General features: G+C 47.9%; 1 protein-coding gene across 10 annotated transcripts in view; it reads right to left on the bottom strand.

Moving 5' to 3' along the window:
* The window catches only part of HUWE1 (HECT, UBA and WWE domain containing E3 ubiquitin protein ligase 1), a 430,355-nt gene that overhangs the window by 111,059 nt on the left and 294,654 nt on the right, over positions 1-24,642 (bottom strand). For 5 of the 10 annotated variants that reach the window (XM_063936413.1, XM_063936412.1, XM_063936409.1 and 2 more), the window contains exons 32-37: positions 24,184-24,421; positions 23,664-23,896; positions 23,427-23,550; positions 22,800-22,895; positions 22,057-22,326; positions 21,706-21,858 (exon numbers count right to left, since the gene is read on the bottom strand). In XM_063936413.1, the coding sequence (XP_063792483.1) occupies positions 21,706-21,858; positions 22,057-22,326; positions 22,800-22,895; positions 23,427-23,550; positions 23,664-23,896; positions 24,184-24,421 (1,114 nt within the window). The remainder of the gene's footprint in view (positions 1-21,705; positions 21,859-22,056; positions 22,327-22,799; positions 22,896-23,426; positions 23,551-23,663; positions 23,897-24,183; positions 24,422-24,642) is intronic. The other 5 variants (XM_063936410.1, XM_063936415.1, XM_063936417.1 and 2 more) reach the window with 2 other exon arrangements.

Genomic DNA, 24,642 nt, shown 5'->3' with positions numbered 1-24,642 from the left:
ATTATTACTACTTCCACACTGCCCTACATGCTTTTGGGTACTTAAAAGTAAATCACTATAAATTTCCTACCATTAGAATGGTGTTTAGAAGCCAAAATCGATGTCTAGCATTCTAAACATTTGGGGATTAGAGGTTTGATTTTCAGTTTGATGTCAAATAAATTTGCAAATCGTATTGTAGTAAATGAGGGGAATCTATGTTGGGCTGTGGGAAAACATTGATGTTTTTCAGAAATTCAATTTCTATTGGGATGTGACTGGAATTTGGCTTTAGAATAGATTTGACATTCAATTTGGACTTTAGTAAATCTCTTCAATCCAAATCGAATTGAAATCTAATGCTAAATTCCTTGAAACTCCAAAATCGAGTAAATATACCACCAGGAGGCAGTGTGTTTGCAAGATGCATCTTATATAAAAGGCCTAACGCTGCTCCTCACATACATAGGCTGTTGTGTGCGTTAGAGGATGCTAGCTGGAGCTAGGTGTTTGAGAATGATTCTTCTATGCTGCAAGTTTAAAAAAATAAATAAGATTTTAAACCTGCCGGTACATTTTTTTCTCCTAGTCCGTAGAGGATGCTGGGGACTCCGTAAGGACCATGGGGTATAGACGGGCTCCGCAGGAGACATGGGCCTATAAAGAACTTTAGATGGGTGTGCACTGGCTCCTCCCTCTATGCCCCTCCTCCATACCTCAGTTAGAGAAACTGTGCCCAGAGGAGATGGACAGTACAAGGAAAGGATTTTTGTTAATCTAAGGGCAAGATTCATACTAGCCCACACCATCCACATGGAATATACGCAACCAGTTAACAGTATGAACAAAACCAGTAAACAGTATGAACAAAACAGTATCCGCCCACGACTGATCTTAACTGTAACATAACCCTTATGTAAGCAATAACTATATATAAGCCTTGGAGAAATATGTCCGCACTGGGACGGGCGCCCTGCATCCTCTACGGTCTAGGAGAAAAAGATTTACCGGTAGGTTTAAAATCTTATTTTCTCTTACGTCCTAGAGGATGCTGGGGACTCCGTAAGGACCATGGGGATTATACCAAAGCTCCAGACCGGGTGGGAGAGTGCGGATGACTCTGCAGCACCGATTGAGCAAACATGAGGTCCTCCTCAGTCAAGGTATCAAAGTTGTAGAATTTAGCAGAAGTGTTTGAACCCAACCAAGTCACCGCTCGGCAAAGCCGAGTTGTTGGAACCAACTGTGACTTTGGTAGATTCAGAATCCAGCCATGTTGCTGTAGCACTCTCAGGGAAAGCGCCACGCTTTTCAGCAACTGATCTCTTGATCTCGCTTTTATCAGGAGATCGTCCAAGTACGGGATAATTGCGACTCCCTGCCTGCGCAGGAGTACCATCATTTCCGCCATTACCTTGATGAAAATACTCGGGGCCGTGGAAAGCACAAACGGCAACGTCTGAAACTGGTAATGACAATCCTGTACAGCGAATCTCAGGTACGCCTGATGAGGGGGGATATATGGGGACATGAAGGTATGCGTCCTTTATGTCCAGTGACACCATAAATTCCCCCCCCCCCTCCCCTCCAGGCTGGAGATAACCGCCCGGAGCGATTCCATCTTGAATTTGAACTTTTTCAAGTACAGGTTTAGGGATTTAAAATTTAGAATGGGTCTGACCGAGCCATCCAGTTTCGGGGCCACAAATAGGGTTGAATATTACCCCTTCCCCTGTTGAACTAGGGGAACCTCGACAACCACTTGTTGACAGAGTTTTTGAATTGCCGCTAAAACTCTCTCCCTCTCTGGGGGAGAAGCCGGTAGAGCCGATTAGAAAAACTGGCGAGGAGGCATGTCTTCGAAGTCTAGCTTGTAGCCTTGGGATACAATTTCCATTGTGGCTTAAGAGTCGAAGACGTGCCCCCACCGGCGCAGACTCCCTCAGTGGAGCCCCAGCGTCATGCGGTGAATTTAGTAGAAGCCGGGGAGGACTTCTGCTCCTGGGAACTATCCGTAGCAGGCTGCTTTTTCTCTCTTCCCTTACCTCTGGCGAGGAAGGAAGAGCACTGACATCTTCTGGACTTATGCGACCGAAGGACTGTATCTGATATTGCAGCGTTTTCTTTTGCTGTGGGGAAACATAAGGTAAAAAAGTAGATTTGCCAGCAGTAGCTGTGGAAACCAGGTCCGCGAGACCTTCCCCAAATAAATCCTCACCTTTGTAATGCAAAACTTCCATATGCTTCTTGGAGTCGGCACCACCCGTCCATTGGCGGGTCCACAGGGCTCACCTAGCAGAAATTTCCATAGCGTTAGCTCTTGAACCTAGCAGACCAAAGTCTCTCTGAGCGTCTCTCATATATAAGACTGCGTCTTTAATGTGACCTAAGGTCAATAAAATGGTATCCCTATCCAGGGTATCAATGTCAGCTGACAAGGTATCCGTCCAAGCCGCAACAGCGCTACAAACCCAAGCCAACGCTATTGCCGGTCTGAGCAAGGCCCCCGTATGTGCATAAATAGATTTTAAGGTAGTTTCCTGTCTGCAATCAGCCGGTTCCTTGAGGGCGGCCATATCTGGAGACGGCAGCGCCACCTTTTTGGACAAGCGCGTTAACGCCTTGTCCACCCTGGGTGAGGATTCCCACCGTAACCTGTCCTGCGCAGGGAAAGGATGCGCCATAAGAATTCTTTTGGGAATCTGCAGTTTCTTGTCTGGAGTTTACCAAGCCTTTTCAAATAACGCGTTCAGCTCATGAGATGGGGGAAAAGTATCCTCAGGTTTCTTTTCCTTAAACATGTGTACCCCTCTTGTCAGGGACAGAGGGGTCAGTGATATGTAAAACATCCTTTATTGCAATAATCATATAATGAATACTTTTGGCCACCCTTGGGTGCAACCTCGCATCATCGTAGTCGACACTGGAATCAGAATCTGTGTCGGTATCAGTGTCTGCTACTTGGGACAGGGGACGTTTCTGAGACCCTGAAGGGCCCTGTGACACTGCCAAAGCCATGGATTGACTCCCTGTTCTATCCCTGGACTCTGCTTTGTCCAACTTCTGATGTAATAAAGACACATTTGTATTTAAAACATTCAGCATATCCATCCAATCATGTGTCAGCATTGCCGACAGAGACACCACAATCATCTGCTCCTCCTTAGATGATCCTTCCGCTTCAGACATGGCGACACACGCGTACCGACACCCCCATACACTCAGGTATATATCTATATGGAGACAGTTCCCCAATAAGGCCCTTTGGAGAGACAGAGAGAGTATGCCAGCACACACCCAGCGCCAACTGACACTGGAAACCAAATTCCCAAACAAAACAGCGCTTTTATATACACTCACTGCCCCAATAAAAAGTGTCCCCCCTCTCTTTTTTGCACTCTGTCACCGTGTTAAGCAGGGGAGAGTCTGGGGAGCCAGCTTCTCTGCAGTGTGCTGTGGATAAAATGGCGCTGGTTAGTGCTGGAGGATTAAGCCCCGCCCCCTCAGCGGCAGGCTTCGGTCTCGCTCAAATTTTCTATACTGGCGGGGGATTCTATAATATAGTGCATACATTAGCCAGTCCCAAGAGGTTTATAATTGCTGCCCAGGGCACCCCCCCTGCGCCCTGCACCCTTCAGTGCCCGCTGTGTGTGTTGCGTGTGGGAGCAATGTCACGCAGCGGTAACGCTCCCTCAGAGAAGATCTGAAGTCTTCAGCCACCTTTGAAGTCTTCTTTCTTCTTATACTCACCCGGCTTCTATCTTCCGGCTCTGTGAGGAGGACGGCGCCGCGGGTCCGGGACGAACGGCGAGGGTGAGACCTGCGTTCCGACCCTCTGGAGCTAATGGTGTCCAGTAGCCTAAGAAGCAGAGCATATCATTTAAGTAGGTCTGCTTCTCTCTCCTCAGTCCCACGAAGCAGGGAGTCTGTTGCCAGGAGTGCTCCCTGAAAATAAAAAACCTAACAATTCTTTTTCAGAGAAACTCAGGAGAGCTCCCCTGTAGTGCACCCAGTCTCCTCTTGGCACAGGATCTAACTGAGGTCTGGAGGAGGTGCATATAGGGAGGAGCCAGTGCACACCTATCTAAAGTTCTTTATAGTGCCCATATCTCCTGCGGAGCCAGTCTATACCCCATAGTCCTTACGGAGTGCCCAGCATCCTTTAGGATGTAAGAGAAAAAAAGAAAAAAAAAACGCACAAGTAATTTTTGATGCACGGCATGTAACCAGTCTGATGGACCTTTAGGTTACAGAGTGGCAGAGCCTACACTAAGAGATAGGAGTCCTCTCAGTCACACCCAGGTGGTCTCCCCATTAGCAGGCCGCACGGCTTGCTACCCTTGCTCTACAGCCACGACTTCTCTGCCTTTGCTCTACAGCCGTGAACAGCAGCACTGACACTGTAAACAAGGGCTGCCCTAAGGGGGCAATAATAAGATTTTACTCACCGGTAAATCTATTTCTCGTAGTCCGTAGTGGATGCTGGGGACTCCGTTAGGACCATGGGGAATAGACGGCTCCGCAGGAGACTGGGCACATCTAAAGAAAGCTTTAGGACTATCTGGTGTGCACTGGCTCCTCCCCCTATGACCCTCCTCCAAGCCTCAGTTAGGACACTGTGCCCGGAAGAGCTGACACAATAAGGAAGGATTTTGAATCCTGGGTAAGACTCATACCAGCCACACCAATCACACCGTATAACTCGTGATAGGAACCCCGGTTAACAGTATGATAACAATGGAACCTCTGAATAGATGGTTCGCAATAACAACCGATTTGTGTAACAATAACTATTTACAAGTATTGCAGACAATCCGCACTTGGGATGGGCGCCCAGCATCCACTACGGACTACGAGAAATAGATTTACCGGTGAGTAAAATCTTATTTTCTCTGACGTCCTAGTGGATGCTGGGGACTCCGTAAGGACCATGGGGATTATACCAAAGCTCCCAAACGGGCGGGAGAGTGCGGATGACTCTGCAGCACCGAATGAGAGAACTCCAGGTCCTCCTCAGCCAGGGTATCAAATTTATAAAATTTTGCAAACGTGTTTGCCCCTGACCAAGTAGCAGCTCGGCCAAGTTGTAAAGCCGAGACCCCTCGGGCAGCCGCCCAAGATGAGCCCACCTTCCTTGTGGAATGGGCATTTAGAGATTTAGGCTGCGGTAGTCCCACCGCAGAATGCGCAAGCTGAATAGTGCAACAAATCCAGCGCGCTATAGTCTGCTTAGAAGCAGGAGCACCCAGCTTGTTGGGTGCATCTAGGATAAACAGCTAGTCAGTTTTCCTGACTCCAGCCGTCCTGGAAATATAATTTTTCAGGGCCCTGACTACGTCCAGTAACTTGGAATCCTCCAGGTCCCTAGTAGCCACAGGCACTACAATAGGTTGGTACAAGTGAAAACCTGATACCACCTTCGGGAGAAAGTGAGGACGAGTCCTCAACTCTGCCCTATCCATATGGAAAGTCAGGTAAGGGCTTTTTTAGGACAAAGCCGCCAATTCTGACACATGCCTGGCCGAAGCCAGAGCCAACACATGACCACTCTTCATGTGAGATATTTCAAATCCACGGTTTTAAGTGGCTCAAACCAATGTGATTCCAGGAACTCCAAAACCACATTGAGATCCCAAGGTGCCACTGGGGCACAAAGAAGGGGCTGAATATGCAGCACTCCCTTACAACGTCTGAACTTCAGGCTGACATCCTTCCTGGCTTTGATCAGGATAAGAATGACTTCCTCCGGAATGCCTTTTTCACTCAGGATCCGGTGTTCAACCGCCATGCCGTCAATGCAGCCGCGGTAAGTCTTTGAACAGACAGGGCCCCTGCTGCAGCAGATCCTGTCTGAGTGACCGAGGCCAGGGGTCCTCTGAGATCATCTCCTGAAGTTCCAGGTACCAAGCCCTTCTTGGCCAATCCGGAACAATGAGTATAGTTCTTACTCCTCTTTTTCTTATTATCCTCAGTACCTTGGGTATGAGAGGGAGAGGAGGGAACACATAAACCGACTGGTACACCCGCGGTGTCACTAGAGCGTCCACAGCGATCGCCTGAGGTTCCCTTGACCTGGCGCAATATCTTTTTTTATTGAGGCGGGACGCCATTATGTCCACCTGTGGTCTTTCCCAACGGTTTACCAGCATTTGGAAGACTTCTGGATGAAGTCCCTATTCTCCCGGGTGGAGTCTGCTGCGGAAGTCTGCTTCCCAGTTGTCCACTCCCGGAATTAACACTGCTGCCAGTGCTACCACATGATTTTCCGCCCAACGGGGAAACCCTGTGGCTTCTGCCATCGCCCTCCTGCTTCTTGTGCCGCCCTGCCTGTTTACATGGGCGAGCGCCGTGATGTTGTCTGATTGGATCAGTACGGCTGGTGAAGCAGGGGCCTTGTTTTGCTTAGGGCCTTGTAAATGGCTCTGATCTCCAGAAAATTTATGTTAAGTGAAAAACTCCTGTTTGGACATAGTCCTTGGAATTTTATTCCCTGTGTGACTGCACCCCAGCCCCGAAGGCTGGCATCCGTGGTCACCAGGACCCAGTCCTGTATTCCGAATCTGCGGCCCTCTAGTAGATGAGCCCTCTGCAGCCACCACCGCAGCGACACCCTGGTTCTTGCCGACCGGGTTATCCGCTGCTGTATCTGCAGATGGGACCCGGACCATTTGTCCAACAGGTCCCACTGGAAAATCCTTGCGTGGAACTTTCCGAATGGAATTGCTTCGTACGAAGCTACCATTTTTCCCAGGACTCGTGTGCATTGATGTACCGACACCTGTCCCGGTCTTAGGAGGTTTCTGACTAGAGATGACAACTCCTCGGCTTTTTCCATTGGAAGAAACACTTTCTTCTGGTCTGTTTCCAGAATCATTCCCAGGAACAGAAGACGTGTCGTCGGGACCAGCTGTGACTTTGGAATTGAGAATCCAGTCCTGCTGTTGCAGCACTTCCCGAGAAAGTGCTACCCCCTTACCAACTGTTCCTTGGACCTCGCCTTTATCAGGAGATCGTCCAAGTACGGGATAATTAAAACTCCCTTCTTGCGAAGGAGTATCATCATTTCGGTTATTACCCATGGTAAAGACCCTCGGTGCCGTGGATAATCCAAACGGCAGCGTCTGGAACTGATAGTGACAGTCCTGTACCACAATCTTGAGGTACTCCTGGTGAGGAGGGTAAATGGGGACATGCAGGTAAGTATCCTTGATGTCCAGAGAGACCCTGTAATCCCCCTCGTCCAGGATCGCAATAATCGCCCTGAGCGATTCCATCTTGAACTTGAATCTTTTGTTATATGTGTTCAAGGATTTTAAAGTTAAGATGGGTCTCACCGAACCGTCCGGTTTCGGTACCACAAACATTGTGGAAAGGTAACCCTTTTCCTGTTGAAGGAGGGGTACCTTGATAATCACTTGCTGTGAATACAGTTTTTTGGATAGCCACCAACACTGCCTCCCTGGCAGAGGGAGTTGCCGGTAAGGCAGATTTTAGGAAACGGCGGGGGGGAGACGTCTCGAATTCCAGCCTGTACCTCTGAGATACTGTTTGAAGAACTCAGGAATCCACCTGTGAGAGAGCCCACTGTGCGCTGAAATTTCTGAGACGGGCCCCCACCGTACCCGGGTCCGCCTGAGCAGCCCCAGCGTCATGCTGTGGACTTACCGGACGCAGGGGAGGACTTCTGCTCCCGGGAACTAGCTGTGTGCTGCAGCTTTTTCACTCTACCTTTTCCTCTTGGCAGAAAAGATGAGCCTCTAGCCCTCTACTTTTCTGGGGCCGAAGGGACTGTACCTGATAATACAGTGCTTACTTTTGCTGTGGGGTAGCTTGTGGCAAAAGTTTTGATTTCCCAGCCGTAGCTGTGGAAACGAGGTCTGAAAGACCATCCCCAAACAGTTCCACCCCCTTCTAGGGCAAACTTCCATGTGCCGTTTTGAACCGGCATCGCCCGACCATTGCCGAGTCCATAACCCCCGTCTGGCGGCAATGGTTTTACATAGTGCTTATTAGTGATGCCAGTCGGCAAATATCCCTCTGTGCGTCACGCATGTATAAGACAGCGTCTTTTATATGCTCTATTTTCAGCAAAATATTGTCCCTATCTATAGTATAAATATTATCCGACAGGGAATCTGACCACGCAGCTGCCGCATTGCACATCCATGCCGAGGCAATAGCAGGTCTCAATATAATGCCCGTGTGTGTGTATATAGCTTTAAGGGTAGTTTTCTGCTTTCTATCAGCAGGTCCTTCAGGACGGCCGTATCCGTGACGGTAGTGCCACCTTTTTTAATAAGCGTGTAACCGCTTTATCTACCCTAGGGGTTATTTCCCAACGTGACCTATCCTCTGGCGGAAAAGGGTACGCAGCTTAGAAATTGTCAATTTCTTATCGGGGGAAGTCCACGCTTCCTCACACACCTCATATCAATTCCTCAGATGCAGGAAAACTACTGGTAGTTTTCTGTCACCAAACATAATACCCTTTTTTGTGGTATCTGGGGTATTATCAGAAATGTGTAATACATTTTTCATTGCCTCAATCATGTAACGGGTGGCCCTATTGGAAGGTACACTAGTCTCATCATCGTCGACACTGGAGTCGGTATCCGTGTCAACATCTGTGTCTGCCATCTGAGGTAGCGGGCGTTTTAGAGCCCCTGATGACATGTGAGACGCTTGGACAGGCACAAGCTGAGCAGCCGGCTGTCCTATGTCGTCAAACCTTTTATGTAAGGAGTTGACACTGTCACGTAATTCCTTCCATAAGTCCATCCACACCGGTGTCGACCCCGCAGGGGGTGACATCCCATTCACAGGCATTTGCTCCGCCTCCACATCATTATCCTCATCATACATGTCGACACAGCAGTACCGACACACAGCACACACACAGGGAATGCTCTGACAGAGGACAGGACCCCACAAAGCCCTTTGGGGAGACAGAGGGAGAGTATGCCAGCACACACCAGAGCGCTATATATCACAGGGATATCACCTATAGAGAGTGTTTTCCCTTATAGCTGCATAATATATATATATACTGCGCCTAATTTGTGCCCCCCCTCTCTTTTTAACCCTTTTCTGTAGTGCAGGACTGCAGGGGAGAGCCAGGGAGCGATCCCTCCAGCAGAGCTGTGAGGGAAAATGGCGCCAGTGTGCTGAGGGAGATGGCTCCGCCCCTTTTTCGGCGGGCTTTCTCCCGCTATTGTAAAAGTTCTGGCAGGGGTTAACACCTACCTATATAGCCCCTGGGGCTATATATGGTGTCAGTTCGCCAGCCAAGGTGTTAATATTGCTGCTCAGGGCGCCCCCCCCAGCGCCCTGCACCCATCAGTGACCGCAGTGTGTGGTGTGCATGAGGAGCAATGGCGCACAGCTGCAGTGCTGTGCGCTACCTTGGAGAAGACAGAAGTCTTCAGCTGCCGATTTTCCGGACCACCTTCTTGCTTCTGGCTCTGTAAGGGGGACGGCGGCGCGGCTCCGGGAACGGACGACGAGCTCGGGTCCTGTGTTCGATCCCTCTGGAGCTAATGGTGTCCAGTAGCCTAAGAAGCCCAAGCTACCACCACTTAGGTAGGTTTGCTTCTTCTCCCCTTAGTCCCTCGGTGCAGTGAGCCTGTTGCCAGCAGGTCTCACTGAAAATAAAAAACATAACATATACTTTCTTCCTAGGAGCTCAGGAGAGCCCCTAGTGTGCATCCAGCTCAGCCGGGCACAGAAATGGGGATTTTTGTTTACTTACCGTAAAATCTCTTTCTCTGAGTCCATCTGGGGGACGCTGCGCCGTTACTTGTGGGGTTAGAGGTGTGTGGTAGTGGAGATTGGCACAGAACTATCAAAAGCTGACTCCTCCCCCCTCTAACCCCTCCCATCTCCTTCCTGCTCAGCCCTGATCAGTTAACGTTTAGCCAAGCCAAAGGAGATAGACCAGAATAAAAAATTAACCAATTAAACCAGACAAACTATGGGAGGGATCGCAGCGTCCCCCAGATGGACTCGGAGAAAGAGATTTTACGGTAAGTAAACAAAAATCCCCATTTCTCTGTCCTCCATCTGGGGGACGCTGCGCCGTTACTTGTGGGATTTCCCAAAGCAAGCTAATGAGAGGAGGGAGACGTTGACGGCATAGCCGTCTGTAAAATACGACGCCCAACAGAGGCAGTCTCCAAACTAAAAGTATGAAACCGGTAAAACTTTGTGAACGTATGGACTGACGACCAGGTCGCCGCCCTGCATAGTTGCTCAACAGATGCACCACCGCGAACAGCCCAAGACGCTCCAACTGCTCTAGTCGAATGAGCCTTAATTGAGTCAGGAACCGAAACGCTTGAGGACACGTAAGCCTGTCTGATGGCCGAAGTTATCCAACGGGCCACAGTGTTCTTAGAGGCAGGCCAACCTCGTTTGGGAGCATCAATCAATACCAGCAAGGAATCCGTACGACGGAAAGCCTCCGTGCGAGACAAATAAATACGTAAGGCCCGAACAACATCCAAGAGAGCCAAATGGGAATCCTCCCCCTGAGAAGATGACGGATTAAAAGCTGGAAGAACGATGTCCTGATTTAAATGGAATGCTGAAACAACCTTTGGAAGAAATGAAGGCTTTGTCCGCAGCACCACCCGATTTTCATGAAACACTAACAAGGGTGGCCTGCAAGAAAGAGCCGCCAACTCAGACACTCGTCTAGCTGAGGCAATTGCCAACAGAAAAACAACTTTTTGTGTTAGATAACGTAGTTCCACAGATTCTAGAGGTTCAAATGGAGACTTTTGAAGAGCCTTAAGTACCAAGTTTAAATCCCAGGGAGGAATCGGAGGAACAAAAGGTGGTTGAATTCGAAGTACTCCCTGCAGGAATGTTTGAACCTCTGGAATGATTGCTAATTTCTTTTGAAAAAGGACCGACAAGGCCGAAACCTGACCCTTCAGGGAAGAAAGTTTTAAACCCTTGTCAAGACCCTCCTGGAGAAAGGAGAGCAGGCGAGGAAGTCTAAACAAATGCGGAGTCAAGTTCCTTTTCTCGCACCAAGCAATGTAAATACGCCATACTCTATGGTAAATGCCAGAAGTCACCGGCTTTCTAGCCCGAATCATTGTCTGAACAACCGCACGAGAAAGGCCCTTTGCCTTCAGAATGTTGGATTCAAGAACCAAGCCGTCAAAGCCAGCCGATTTAAATCTGGGTGGCGACAAGGTCCCTGAAGCAGAAGATCTGGTCGCAGAGGGAGGCGAAAGGGGTCTCCGACGACCATGCTGTTTAGAAGAGTGTACCACTGTCGGCGTGGCCAATCCGGAGCCACCAGAATTATTGCAAGGCCTTCTCGCCGAATGCGTTGGAGTAGACGTGGGAGCAGTGGAATTGGTGGGAACACGTAACCCAGCTGAAATTGCCACGGAGCTGTTAGTGCATCGATCAGAAATGCTTGAGGATCCTGAGTTCTTGATCCGTAAACCGGAAGTTTTTTGTTGAGCCGTGACGCCATCAGGTCTAATTCTGGCACTCCCCAGCGATCCACTAGAGAAAGAAACACTTCCTGGTGAAGTTCCCACTCTCCCGGATGAATCGTGTGACGACTCAAAAAGTCTGCTTCCCAGTTTTCGACTCCCGGAATGTGAATGGCTGAAATCACGGGAATCCAACGCTCCGCCCACGTGAGAATCTGAGCAACCTCTCTCATTGCGGACCAGCTGCGAGTTCCTCCCTGTTTGTTGATGTAAGCCACTGCCGTGGCATTGTCGGATTGCACCCGAACTGGATGGCCCTGCACCATGGTCTGAATCCGAATGAGAGCATACCGGATCGCTCTCAATTCCAGAATGTTGATTTGTAGTTTTGACTCTTGATTGCTCCAGCGCCCCTGTAAATGATGAGTCTGGAACACTGCTCCCCAACCGCTGAGGCTTGCGTCCGTGGTTACCATCATCCAAGACCAGACCGTGAACGGCGCACCCTTCCTCAGATTGTGACTGTGAAGCCACCAGTAGAGCGACTGACGAGTTCTTATCGACAAGCGTATCAACTGCAGTTCGAGGCGCGAATCCGTCCGAGTCCAACAGTGGAGAATCTGAGCTTGAAGAGGTCGGGCGTGGAATCTGGCGTATGGAACTGCCTCGAATGAGGCTACCATCTTGCCCAGTACCTGCATGCATCTGAGGACTGATACTGCCGGCAATTTTAACAAGGTTCTGATTCTGGCTTGTAAGTCCTGAATCTTGTCTGTAGGAAGAAACACCTTCTGGCTGTTGGTGTCGAATAGAAGACCCAGAAAAACCATTTTCTGTGACGGGAGTAGAGATGACTTTGGAAAATTGATTATCCACCCGAAAGACTGTAGAGTCTCTATCGTTAGACGCAGGTTCTGAGTGAGAATCTCCGGTGACGGGGCCTTGATCAACAGGTCGTCCAAGTATGGAGTGATGTTGACCCCTTTGCAACGGAGAACTGCGACGACATGACCCAGGACCTTCGTAAACACCCGGGGAGCCGTAGAAAGACCAAAGGGAAGGGCCCGAAACTGAAAATGCCACGGACCTACTGCAAATCTCAGAAGTGATTGATGTCCTGTCCAAATTGGAACATGTAGGTATGCGTCCTTTATATCTATTGAAGCCAAATATTCCCCTGGCTCCATGGCTGCGATAATGGAGCGAATGGATTCCATCCTGAATTTCTGGGATGAAAGGTACGGATTGAGGGCTTTTAGATTTAGAGTGGGTCGAAACGAACCGTCCGGCTTGTCTACGAGAAAAAGACCCGAGTAAAAGCCCCGACCTCTCTGAGGAGCTGGGACCGGAAGGATTACTCCATTTTGTAATAGTTTTGCTGTTGCCTGAAGGAGAGCCTGACGTCTGGAGGGGTCGTCTGGGAGAGGCGTCACAATTAGTCGGGCTGGGACTGCTTCTTCGAAATCCAACATATATCCTCTGGAAATGACCCCTATTACCCACCGATCCGGTTTCGATAGGAGCCACACTTCCCTGAAGTGAAGTAAACGAGCCCCAACCTGTATTGATCCCTCCAGAGGGCCCGAAGCGTCATGCCTCAGGCTTGTCGGCAGGCTTACTGGACGGTCTGCGAGTAGCCTGAGCTCCTCTACCTCTGAATGATCCCCTTCGTGGAAATCTGGAGAAGGGTCGAAAGGACTGGAAATTACCTCTGCCCTGCGTACGAAAGGACCGAAATCTTGTAGGCTTTGGTTTGTTTGGAGCAGACGGAAGGAAAGGGCTCTTTCCCCCCGTAGTATCTGAAATAATTTTCTTTAACTCTGATCCAAAAAGAAATTCGCCTTCAAAAGGGACTGCCGTCAAGGTCTGCTTTGAGTCCGAATCAGCATTCCAAACCCTAAGCCAAAGAGATCGTCTTGCGGATACTGTTAAGGCAGAAACACGGGACTGTAGCGCCACCGAATCCAATAATGCTTCACCCACGTAAGTAAGGGCCTCAGAAATCTGTTCTGCTAATTGAATGGCCTCCGACGGATCGTCTGACTGCATCCCAGATACAACCTGTGCAAGCCACTCATCAACGGCTTTAAGCACCCAGGCACTCGCCAGAACTGGACGGAGAGAAACACCTGATAAGGAAAACATAGATTTTAGTAATGCTTCTATCTTCCTATCGGTAGAGTCTTTTAAAGTCGCAGACTGTACTGACGGAATAACCGTAGCTTTTGCTAAATGCGAAATAGGGGCGTCTACCTTTGGGGCGGTTTCCCAAATTGTTGTATCCTCTTCTGTAAAAGGATATAGAAACTTTAACTTTTTAGGCGCCTGGAAACGGGAATCCGGTTTTAGCCAGGGTTCTTTTAAAATATCCGCAAAGTGCGAGTAAGAAGGGAACGCAGTAACCTGTCTCTTCTGTCGTTTAAAGAAAGAGGAAGAAGTCTCGGCTACTGCCTCATCCTGAATATTAAGGGTCTGACGAATGGCTTCTATTAGTAGCCTAACACCTGAATTAGTAGATAAATCCTCATCTTCCCAAGCCGAATTTTCGTCCCCTTCAGGATCTACCTCCCCTTCTTCCAATGGAGATGTCAGAGTATCCAACTCCTCTCCTGGAAATGCAATAGCGGGTAACGGCTGCGTTCGCTTAGAAGCCGCCGAACTACTGGCCGAACTTACAAATTTATTTACAGACTGAGTCAAATCAGTGAGACATTTTCCCATATTCTGGGCCCACAGCGGTTCCACCTGAGTCTGGGCCAAAGCTGCTTCCGACCTTGACTGACGCAAATCTGAAATTGCGTCCACCATGGCCTTGACCCAAGGGGGCATTGACTGATCTGTGGATCTGCCCTGCTGATCTGCCGCTGGTGCACCAGAGCATGATGTACAGAGGGTCCCTGCGTCAGCACTCCCCTTAGCCAGCTTTGTGCCACATTGTGAACATGAGAAATAAACCACTGAGGTTGTTTTTCCCTTAGTAGGTTTCTCTGGCTTGCTGGTCATCTTTACTCTGGTGAACTATGTCCCCCAAGTTGTGTTAAAAAATATCTGAGATTCAACCCACTAGACTTGCTCTTTGTTAATATGCTGCTCTAGCCACCAGACTAGAGGAGACACTGTGATCCCCCTCCCCCCCTTTTATACTTGCGGTTTTTATCCCCCTGTGTATGTAATCCTCCTCCGTAGCACAGCGTCCCCTGTGTGCAGGCAGAGAAGATGGCGCCGTGACCAGCCGTGCGCGCGCGCGGGCAGAGCTGAGCGGGAAGACGGCTCTGCCCGCCTGACGTCATTCTCATCTCGTCAAAAACCGGAAGTTCGGCTCCCGTGCGCCGCTACACAGAGCGGTTGTCACGGCAGCCAAGTAACGGTCCAGGGAGTGAATAACACCCTCCCGGACCTAACACAGTCCTCCACCTCACATTTCACCCCAGATCAGCCTCCGTGCTGTCTGTGGGTGATCGCGCGCTCGGGGGGGGGGGGGGGGGGGAGGGAGGGGAGGAGGAGTTTGGTAGTCCCAATAAATTCACCATTAATAATAGGAAATAGGGACATTAATAATAGGAAATAGGGACAGCCCAATACTGTCAATGACAGATTGTGGCTGTCCAGTACCTGATGCTGCTGTCTTCTCTCTTTCTCTCTCTGAAGGCCCCAGTGACCGAAGGTATAGTGGCCTCCCTGCAGCAGTCTGGAATGGGATACTAACCCCTTCCACTGTTATACCTGTCACCTGTAAACAGGGACTAGGTATTTGTGAAAGAAGAAATAATAAAAAAAAAAAAAAAAAAAAAAAAAAATTCCTAAAGAGAAATCAAAACTGTGTCTGTACTCCACAGGCACAAAACTAAAACTGATCAGGGCTGAGCAGGAAGGAGATGGGAGGGGTTAGAGGGGGGAGGAGTCAGCTTTTGATAGTTCTGTGCCAATCTCCACTACCACACACCTCTAACCCCACAAGTAACGGCGCAGCGTCCCCCAGATGGAGGACAGAGAAATCTAACTGAGGCTTGGAGGTGGGTCATAGGGGGAGGAGACAGTGCACACCAGATAGTCCTAAAGCTTTCTTTAGATGTGCCCAGTCTCCTGCGGAGCCGTCTATTCCCCATGGTCCTAACGGAGTCCCCAGCATCCACTAGGACGTCAGAGAAAAGGGCAATCGCTCCCCATACACACAGCCTTAAGCCCCACTCACTCACTGCTCCTGTGCCGGTAGCTGGCGTGGAGCCGGTAACAACAGCGGGCTGTAGCGCAGAGCAAACTGCACAATCACAGGAACACGGAGACTGTGCTATAAGCGCAGCACTAGCATGAATGAAGGACTGAAGCTGAAGCCAATGGGAGGCAGCCATGGCCAGGGTGCGGGTGTCGTGGGAACAAAGAGCAGTGACTGACATGTCAGTGACAGGGTGCCAGCCCTGTGTATACAAAGAGGGTAGGACTCCTCACAGGGGCACTCACACTCCTCTATCACACGTATTGAGAATTATTGTGCACTACACTCTGTAAGGGTCACAGAGCTAATACACAGGTCTTTCCCTATCAGCATAGCAATGGTTCCCAGACATTCATAGTATTATGGAGTGACATCACTACTCCCCACCTGTATACAGCACTGACTTCAATACCACCACCTGTATACAGCACTGACTTCAATACCACCACCTGTATACAGCACTGACTTCAATACCAAACCATATACAAGAGTGACATCACTACCACCCACCCACATACAAGAGTGACATCACTACCCCCCATATATAGAGAAGATTGGGTACATGCAAACAATGAGAGGGTTTAATATAAATATAAAAACAAAATAAAATAAAAATAAAAAAAGGGTACAACAAGATCTTACAATTTTTCCTGTCATTTTGACGGGCTTTTAACTAGTTCTTTAACTAAAAACCATGTCCCATAGAACTAAGCACATCAAGTAAAAAGAAAACATAATGAGCATAATGCTGTACAAACCATATAACACGGATCTAAGATAATGTGTGACGAACAAAATAAGATTTTAATTCCCTACCAGTAAATCCTTTTCTCGTAGTCCATAGGGGGTATTGGTGAGACTAGTACGATGGGTATAAACGGGGTCCAAAGAAGCCGGTGCACTTTAAAATACTTCACTGGGTGTGTTGGCTCCTCCCCTCTATACCCCCTCTCACAGGCAGTTACAGGTAAAACAGTGCCCAAATGAGAAGGACATGTATGAGAGAAGGAACATAACAAGGAGTGGTGAGATTTATATACCAGCACACCACAAACATACGACAACCAGCAACGGCTGGTAATAACAGCAGCAACAGCTGAACAGATAAACAGATAAAAGAGAACCTGCAGAAAAGTCAACGCACTGAGGCGGCCGATCAATATCCCTTATGGGCTATGAGAAAAGGATTTACCGGTAGGCAATTAAAATCCTATTTTCTCTAGCATCCCTAAGGGATATTGTGGAGACTTGGTACGATGGGGACGTCCCAAAGCTTCCAGAATGGGCGGGAATGTGCGGAGACGGCTGCAACACCGCTTGACCCAAACTGGGAAACCTCTTTGGCCAGGGTATCAAAATTGTAGAACTTCACATAAGTGTTCTTCCCCGACCAGGTAGCAGCTCGGCATAGTTGACTTCACGGGTAGCCGCCCAGGAAGAGCTTACCAATCTTGTAGAGTGGGACTTCAGAGACTTATGAAAAGGTAAGCCTGCTGACACATAGGCATGATGGATAGTAAGCCTAAGTAAACGAGCAATGGACTGCGCATCATACAGCGTGAACACAGAATCAGTCTTTCTGATCCGAGCCATTCGCCTGGCATAGACCTTCAAGGCTCACACAGCATCCATTGTCTCCGGAGGAGCAGAAGTGCCAAAACTTGATGGAAACACAATAGCTTGATTCAAGTGGACGCAGAGACTACCTTTGGCAGGAGCTGCTGCCTAGTCCGGAGCGCCGCTATGTCCTTGAAAAAAAGACTAAGTATGGAATTTTACACAATAAGGCCCCCAATTCTGAGACATGCCTAGCAGGAGCCAGGGCAAGTAACATCACTGTCTTCCACGTGAGGTATTTGTCTTCTACCGTCATCAGAAGTTCAAACCAGGAGAAATGTAGAAAATATAACACTACATTCAAATCCCAGGGTGCCGTAGGCGGCACAAAAAGGAGGTTGCATGTGAAAAATCTAGCACAGGCCTGGCCAACCTGTGGCTCTCCAGATGCTGTGAAACTAAACATCCCTGCATGCCCTGCCACAGTTTTAGCATTCCCTAATAGCAATACTGTTGCAAAGCATGATGTGACTTGTAGTTTTACAACAGCTGGAGAGCCACAGGTTGGCCAGGCCTGATCTAGCAACACTGCCAATTTCTTCTGAAAGAAAATTTAGAGAGCTGAAATCTGGACCTTAATGGAACCCATACGTAAGCCCTTACCCAACCCAGCCTGCAGGAAACAAAAAAACGTCCCAAGTGAAACTCTGCAGGCAGATAAGTGCGTTTCTCGCACCAAGAGACATTTCTTCTCCAGGTTAAGGTGATCGTATATTGACGTCACAGGTTTCCTGGCCTGAACCATGGAAGAAATAACCTTTTTGGAAAGGCCCTTGTGAGCTAGGATGCTCCACTCAACCTCCATGCCTTCAAATGAAGTCACCGTAAGGCCGGGTAGACGGACGGTCGGTCCCAGCTGAAGATCCCTTTTTAGTGGTAGGAGGTCAAAGGTCTTCGACGGACATGTCCAGAAGATCTGCATACCCTCCAAGGCCAATCAGAATTTCCTGGACTCCTTGATTTCTGACTCGCTTGAGCACCCTTGGGAGCACCGTAATCGGAGGAAACAGGTCAGAGCACCATGCGGACCATCTGTTGAAGTGTTCTCGCTTTGTCCTCCGGGAGAAACATTTTCTGGCCCACCGTATCCAGTAACATCCCAAGGAACAGGAGTCACTGAGTTGGCTCGAGGTGGGACTTCTGTAGATTGAGAATACACCCAAGGTGTGACAGAAGTTGGATAGTGTGATCGATATGGAGCAATATAGGCTCCCTGGATCTTGCTTTTATCAGAAGATCATCCAAGTAAGGGACAACTTTGAGCCCCTGGAACCGGAGTTGGAACATCATCTCCGCAATCACCTTTGAGAATACCCTCTGAGCCGTGGACAGGCCAAAGGGTAGTGCCTGGAACTGGTAGTGATCGTTCAGCAGGGCAAACCTCATATAAAACTTAAAAAATTGTGGTTTTTACTGCGTACCATGGTATCTATATGTATCGGGGAGTGCTGCTAATATAGAACAAGTACATCAGTCTTGTTTGTTAACTCAAACAATATGGATATATAGTGCTCAACCCCATAATTTGCACTCTGTTGTCAAGGATGTTACAATAAAGGTGTTGTAAACCTGAATTAACTGCTAGATGACAAATAGCGTTTGTTGTAAGTAACAGAGTGTTCAGATATGATGCGATGGGAACACTTGCAAACAGCCAGACAATATAGTGAAATAAAATTATGCAGTTAACGGAAATTAAATAACCAATTCGTTTTTATTGAGGAGAGACGGTGCTCCTAACTAAGTAACTGTTGTTAGTAACTTTCTCACTGAGTGGAAATCTTAATTATGTCCGTGCAAAAATGTCCAAAATGGTGTGAGATGTCTCACCGCAGGTAAACAAAAATGCTGTGGAAATTTATTGGATGAAAAACCGTAGTTATTGTTGACCGCAAATGAGTTAAATTAACAATATCAAGACTGATGAGGAATAGTGGATTAAGATAAATGTGAATCCGTTTTTATTGCTAATCGCAAATTGTCTAGTAGAGCCAATACCAGTGAATGGTGGGGGATATATGTTCTGGGGGTACGGCGTCCCGTTCCCGCAGGTGCATATACTTACCCTTCTTCTTTGGAACTGTTCAAAGCCGCCATTGAACAACACGTTTCAGACGCTCCCCGTCCCGGGCTCAGGTGGATGCTGTCTCTCTGTGTGCAAGTCTGCACACCGATGCCTGGATCTTCCGGGAACACCGGTGGCTGCAACACTTCCGGGTACCGGCAACTTGGTTGAAGTGTGCGGTATCCGGCGTGCTGCAGCGCTGCCGATTGCTAGACTTCGCAGGTCTGTGAAGGAGACTAGGGTTGCGGTGCAGGAGATGTCGTCAGCGGCTCTTCTCAGATAATCTTTGTGATGCCGTGTCCTCCAATGCATTTCGGCCCTTAGAGGCCTTCCTCTGGGAGATAGGTGCATTCCTCCATGTAATGGATGTGTTTAAATAGGGAGCCTAAGCCCGCTTGCCCGTCTGATTGGTGTTAAGTGTCTGTTCAGTGATTGGATGCTAGGGTTGTCAATCAAACATCCAATCTCACTTCTATTTGTTCTTCTTGACATCTAAACAGTCTTTAGAATGCAGTTTACCAATAGCAGTTGCCAAATGGTTAGCATTGATTCCCTGTCATTCTAACATTAGCAAAATGGGGTGAGTTATCTATATCTATAACTAGGCACCAAAGTGCATGAATTCTGGAATGATAATTCATTAGGAATTCATTTGTAGGTTTTTTGATCATAGTGTCCAAACTGTTTGTAAGTAAATGAGTGTAAGATGGATGTATAGATCAAATGTACCAAAAAAATGAATCTACTGTATTTGCATGAACCATTATAATGTGAATCTAACTCTGCAGAATCAGGGAAAGTGACATTAGGCTTGTTTTGCATTAAGAAAAACAACTGCTGTGACGCAGCATCCTCTAGAGGGAGCTTTAACATGTTCCATATAGCCAGAATGAGGGGTTCAATACCCTGAACAGAATCAGGATCCCCACTAACGGGATCCAAGTCCTACCCATCCTCCTGTATTTCCTCATCTGAATCAGAGAGTAGAGCAGGTAAACCACGCTTTTGTGGTCCTGAGCTAGATCAGATGATAAGGGAGAGAATCTGGTGTGGCAGACACTGCATAGCTTGTATTTACCCATGTTTACAGTAATCACAATTACATACACACAGACAGTAATACTGATCAAGCCTGCCCTTACTGTATGTGAGAGGAGACGCACAGAGACACCAGCACACCCCTGCTGTAACAGCCCCAGTGAGGCTGTCAGCTAACTACAACACAGTGAAACACTAATGATTTCTGTCCTGTATACGACACAGATTGTGTACAATAGCGGCTCTCCCCCTTTGCTACACCCTGTACCCATGTTCCAGCATGTCTTGGGAGGCCTCTGGTCCAGCATGTCTTGGGATGCCTCTGGTCCTGCTCTGAGGTAGCTCCTCTCCCCCCCCCCCCCCCCCCCCCCCTTATCGCCGCCGGAGCTACAGTGATTTTTATACTGGCAAAATCTCCTATTCTGCTTAAAAACATCACACATTAAGCTATTCCAAGCTGGTTTACACGGGTGGCTCTAGAGGGTCCCGTATGCCGCGCCCGCTTTCAGCCGCACTGTGAACCGGGGGACCCCTCTAGCGGGGCCCCCAGTTTATACTCACCACAGACATCAGGCATATATTAGGGATGTGCGGCGTGCAGAGACTGCGACAGCTAAGGCGCAGTGCCCCGCTGAACAAACAACCTATCAGGACGGTGGTCCCACAGCGGGGAAGCAGCTCCGATACCTCCCAAGGCCAGTGACCTTTCCCAACACCTTAATTCCCACGGTGCAGGTATGCTGTTGCCCAAACAGCATACCAAAAATAATAAGTTTTAAAGAAATTGAAGAAAACTCTCTGGAGCTGCAGAGATGTGCATCCTCTCCTGAGGGCACTTTTTTCTAAACTGCCTGTGGAGGGGGCATAGAGGGGAGGAGCCAACACACCCAGTGAAGAAATTTAAAGTGCACCGGCTCCTTTGAACCCTGTCTATACCCCATCGTACTAAGGCTCCCCAACATCCCTTATTGATGCTAGAGAAATACTATTAAACTATCAAATGGTTGATTTAGCTACTTCCCTAAAATTTAACGCTCCAGAATAAAATAGAGAGGGCTATGTAGCAAGATTATGTTGACTGGTCTTTGTTTTAAGTTTTTGAAAGCTTTTATGGTAAATGATGGCTATTAAAACTTAGAATTGAAAATAACATATCAACTTTTAGCACACAGCACAAGAAAATCACTAATATTCCAAAATCTTCAACAAAGTGAGAGCAAAGCAATGGTAAACCAAGTTGCCTAAATACTTAAAACTAAAAATTTATAGAACAAAACGCAAACAACCGATTTTGTATTGAACACTAACAAAAGCATAGAGCAAGAAAAAAGTCACACTACCTCAAAAAGCAGAGTCAGTAAGAGGATGCGAGTGGCCAAATTAGAAGCCTGAGGAAGAGTAGCCATCTGGCTAATCCATTCTGACACAGTTTTGGTGTCGTTGGTAGTCAGCGGAAGGGCTGCCTTAATTAGAACATCAGCTGCTTCCCACACCTAAATGAAAGAAATACGGTGACACTTTGTGAGAGGCATAAAATAATGGTAACACTCCATAGTGGAGGATAAGGTTGTCCATCATGTGCACAGGAAACCACCAACAAAACTACACTAAATTCCCCCACCACCCCCTTTAAAAAAGCAGATATAGTACAACACTTCATAAATTAATGAGTAAAAATTCGAGATTCTCACCTGATTAACCACTTGCTTGAGAATCATGTCCCGATAGTCTGCCCCATTCCGCTTTATGGCAGTCATAATCAGGTCACAGACACGGTAAACTGTATCTGGCAGCTCATCCAGCAGATGGAAGCAGCCAGGTAGCATGCTGTCTGTGAAGCCATGAAGCTCATCCTGCTCCAGAGGTTCTGCATCCTGAAACTTCTCAAGACATTTGGCCTCCTCTTCCTCTTGTTTTTCCCGTGCCTTGCGCTCCTCCTCCTCTTTTCGGCGAGCAGTTTCCTAGAGAAGCAACATGGAAGAAAGTCAGGAAGGCCCAGTGAAATCCATATATAGGCAGTTTTACATATTACAAAAGCAAAGGTGTAATGTCCTGACCCACTTCAATTTCTAATTTCCCACCATACTTCAAAGTCTGTAGTTTCCATGTACCTGAATTCCGATATGCAGAACATAATCAACCAAAGCTTTATGTCAGTGACAAACCACTACCCCCCTTGTGATGTTTCACCAGAGGTGAAAGAGGGGCAAGTTGCACCATGTGTGGAGGGGAAAAGTTTGGGATACAGTGGATGGGGGAGAAAAGGGGGAAGGGAACATTGGGTCAGGAGGATGGGAGTAGGAAGAGCTCAACCTTTTCTAACGCAGGCACAAGAGCCAGTGGCCTTTAAACTTTGTGTATGTCTGATTTGTTGTTTTCTTGAGAGGCTCCCCTTGCCTGACCCCTTCATCCCAACACTGATCTTGTACTGTACCTCGGGCAGCTCTGCCCTCTGTTCCATAGGGATATCTTGTCCCAACGACATGGCAATGGCTCTCAGCATCTGATCTTCCTCTGACATACTCAAGTCCTGCAGAGCAACAACAGATACCCCCTTGTCAGCTGGGCTGCTCTGCAGAATGGGGAGGTCAGGGCATGATAGTAAGGATGCACAGGCACAGGAAAGACATTAAGTGTCCAATGGGTTTTTGGGAACACTGGAGCAAAAAAGGTGAGAAGGGAACCGCTGCATTTGGGCTGAGGGGTACCCACTTTGTTGTGACAGGGTAGGAAACAGCACGTTTTTTTACATTATAACACCAACACCAACCCTGATAGCGTTTCACCATCAGTTCAAGATATTAGGAAGCACTATTTGTGGTGTGGGTATACCCCCTCCCCTGACTAGCATTACTACTCTGTCACATGCGTCTGCCTTGTATGAGCAGAGGGGCACGGAGAAGCCTGCGGTAGAAAGGGGCTGGAATGAAGGAGAGGGAAGGATGGAATGTGATGAGGGAACAGAAGGAAAGCAACACTAAAGCTGGATCTGATGGAAAAGCAGAAAATAAAAAGACGGAAAACAAGAGAAATGAAAATGGCTTCCGTGAGCCGCACTTACCCGCACAACTCCACCAATGAGAGGAGGGGGGTGGGTTAGAAGGTATTCAGTAGCTTGCTCCATGGTGCTTGTGTTGAGAAGAGCTTCCATTGCATGCTCACGAGTGAAACCCATATCCATAAGCTATAGTGGGGAAAGACAAACAGATTAGGAAAGTGACCTAATAGCGTCTAGAAGAGGTTCCTCGATATTTTTCCTTCCACCAAAACGCCCACTGTAAACCTAAGTCATACTCCCACCTGCTGAAGTTGTTGCTGGTTGACTTGAGGCTCCCGTCTCGCGCCGCTCTCATCCGGCTGCCCGCCTTCTTCCTCCCGACTGCCTTCTCGCTCTTTACTCAGACGCTCACGAATCACTGGCTCACCACGAAGAATGTGACACAATATGGCAAGCATGGACTCCGCCATTCGGCCTCCATACACTTTCAATGGCTTCCGACTCCACAAGTTCTTTAGACAAGTGAAGGCTGCCTTTAATAAGCAGATTAAATGTGAGCAAGAGATGAGAAACAGTCAATGAAAAGAAAGTCCTACTGCAGCTTGTATTAAAGAATATGCAAATCTAGATCCTTGTTCTCCTCTCCCCACTATTATTTCAGATTTTTTTTTACCATATAGTATAGCAAATCGTGTTTTACCAGCAAATATGACCATACCTGCACATGATGTCAGGGCACACTTTATAGACCTCCATAACACTGCTTATTTTAAAGTTAACTAATATAGTTATAGGTGCAATAATTAAAAGAGCACTATACCTTCTGGGTGACCACGAGAAAGCGCAAGGAACTAAACTGAGGGAAGTTCTGTCCTCCAGGTAGCTTGGTGGGAGGTAGAGAATGTGGAGACTCCAAAACTGTTGTGGGGTTTACCATCTTCTCCACCAGCATAAGCCAGGCATCTAAAAATTCCCCAGTACCATCTGGCAGGTCAGGATGCTCCAATCCCTCAGAGACAGGCACTCTACCACCCATGGAAAGGGCCCAGTTGAAAGTTCTACAGAACATAATAAAATGATTTAATTTATAACTGTGAAACATCTATTACAAATCAGTATACTATGTAGATTCACTCCGTTGCTGAGGACATAACAGGTAGTTTATGTCTAGCTAAATGACCTAAGCAAAGTATACTTCCAGAAAAGTAAAAAAAAATATCAATGGCGCTAATTATTTCCCTAAAAATAACTACAGAAAAAGCCTAAAATTGTGTAAACA

The sequence above is a fragment of the Pseudophryne corroboree genome, chromosome 8 (assembly GCF_028390025.1).
Source record: "Pseudophryne corroboree isolate aPseCor3 chromosome 8, aPseCor3.hap2, whole genome shotgun sequence".
NCBI classification, from domain to species: Eukaryota; Metazoa; Chordata; class Amphibia; order Anura; family Myobatrachidae; genus Pseudophryne; species Pseudophryne corroboree.
Note: the sequence above shows the minus strand (reverse complement) of the source record. Positions and strands in the feature narration are given on the sequence as shown.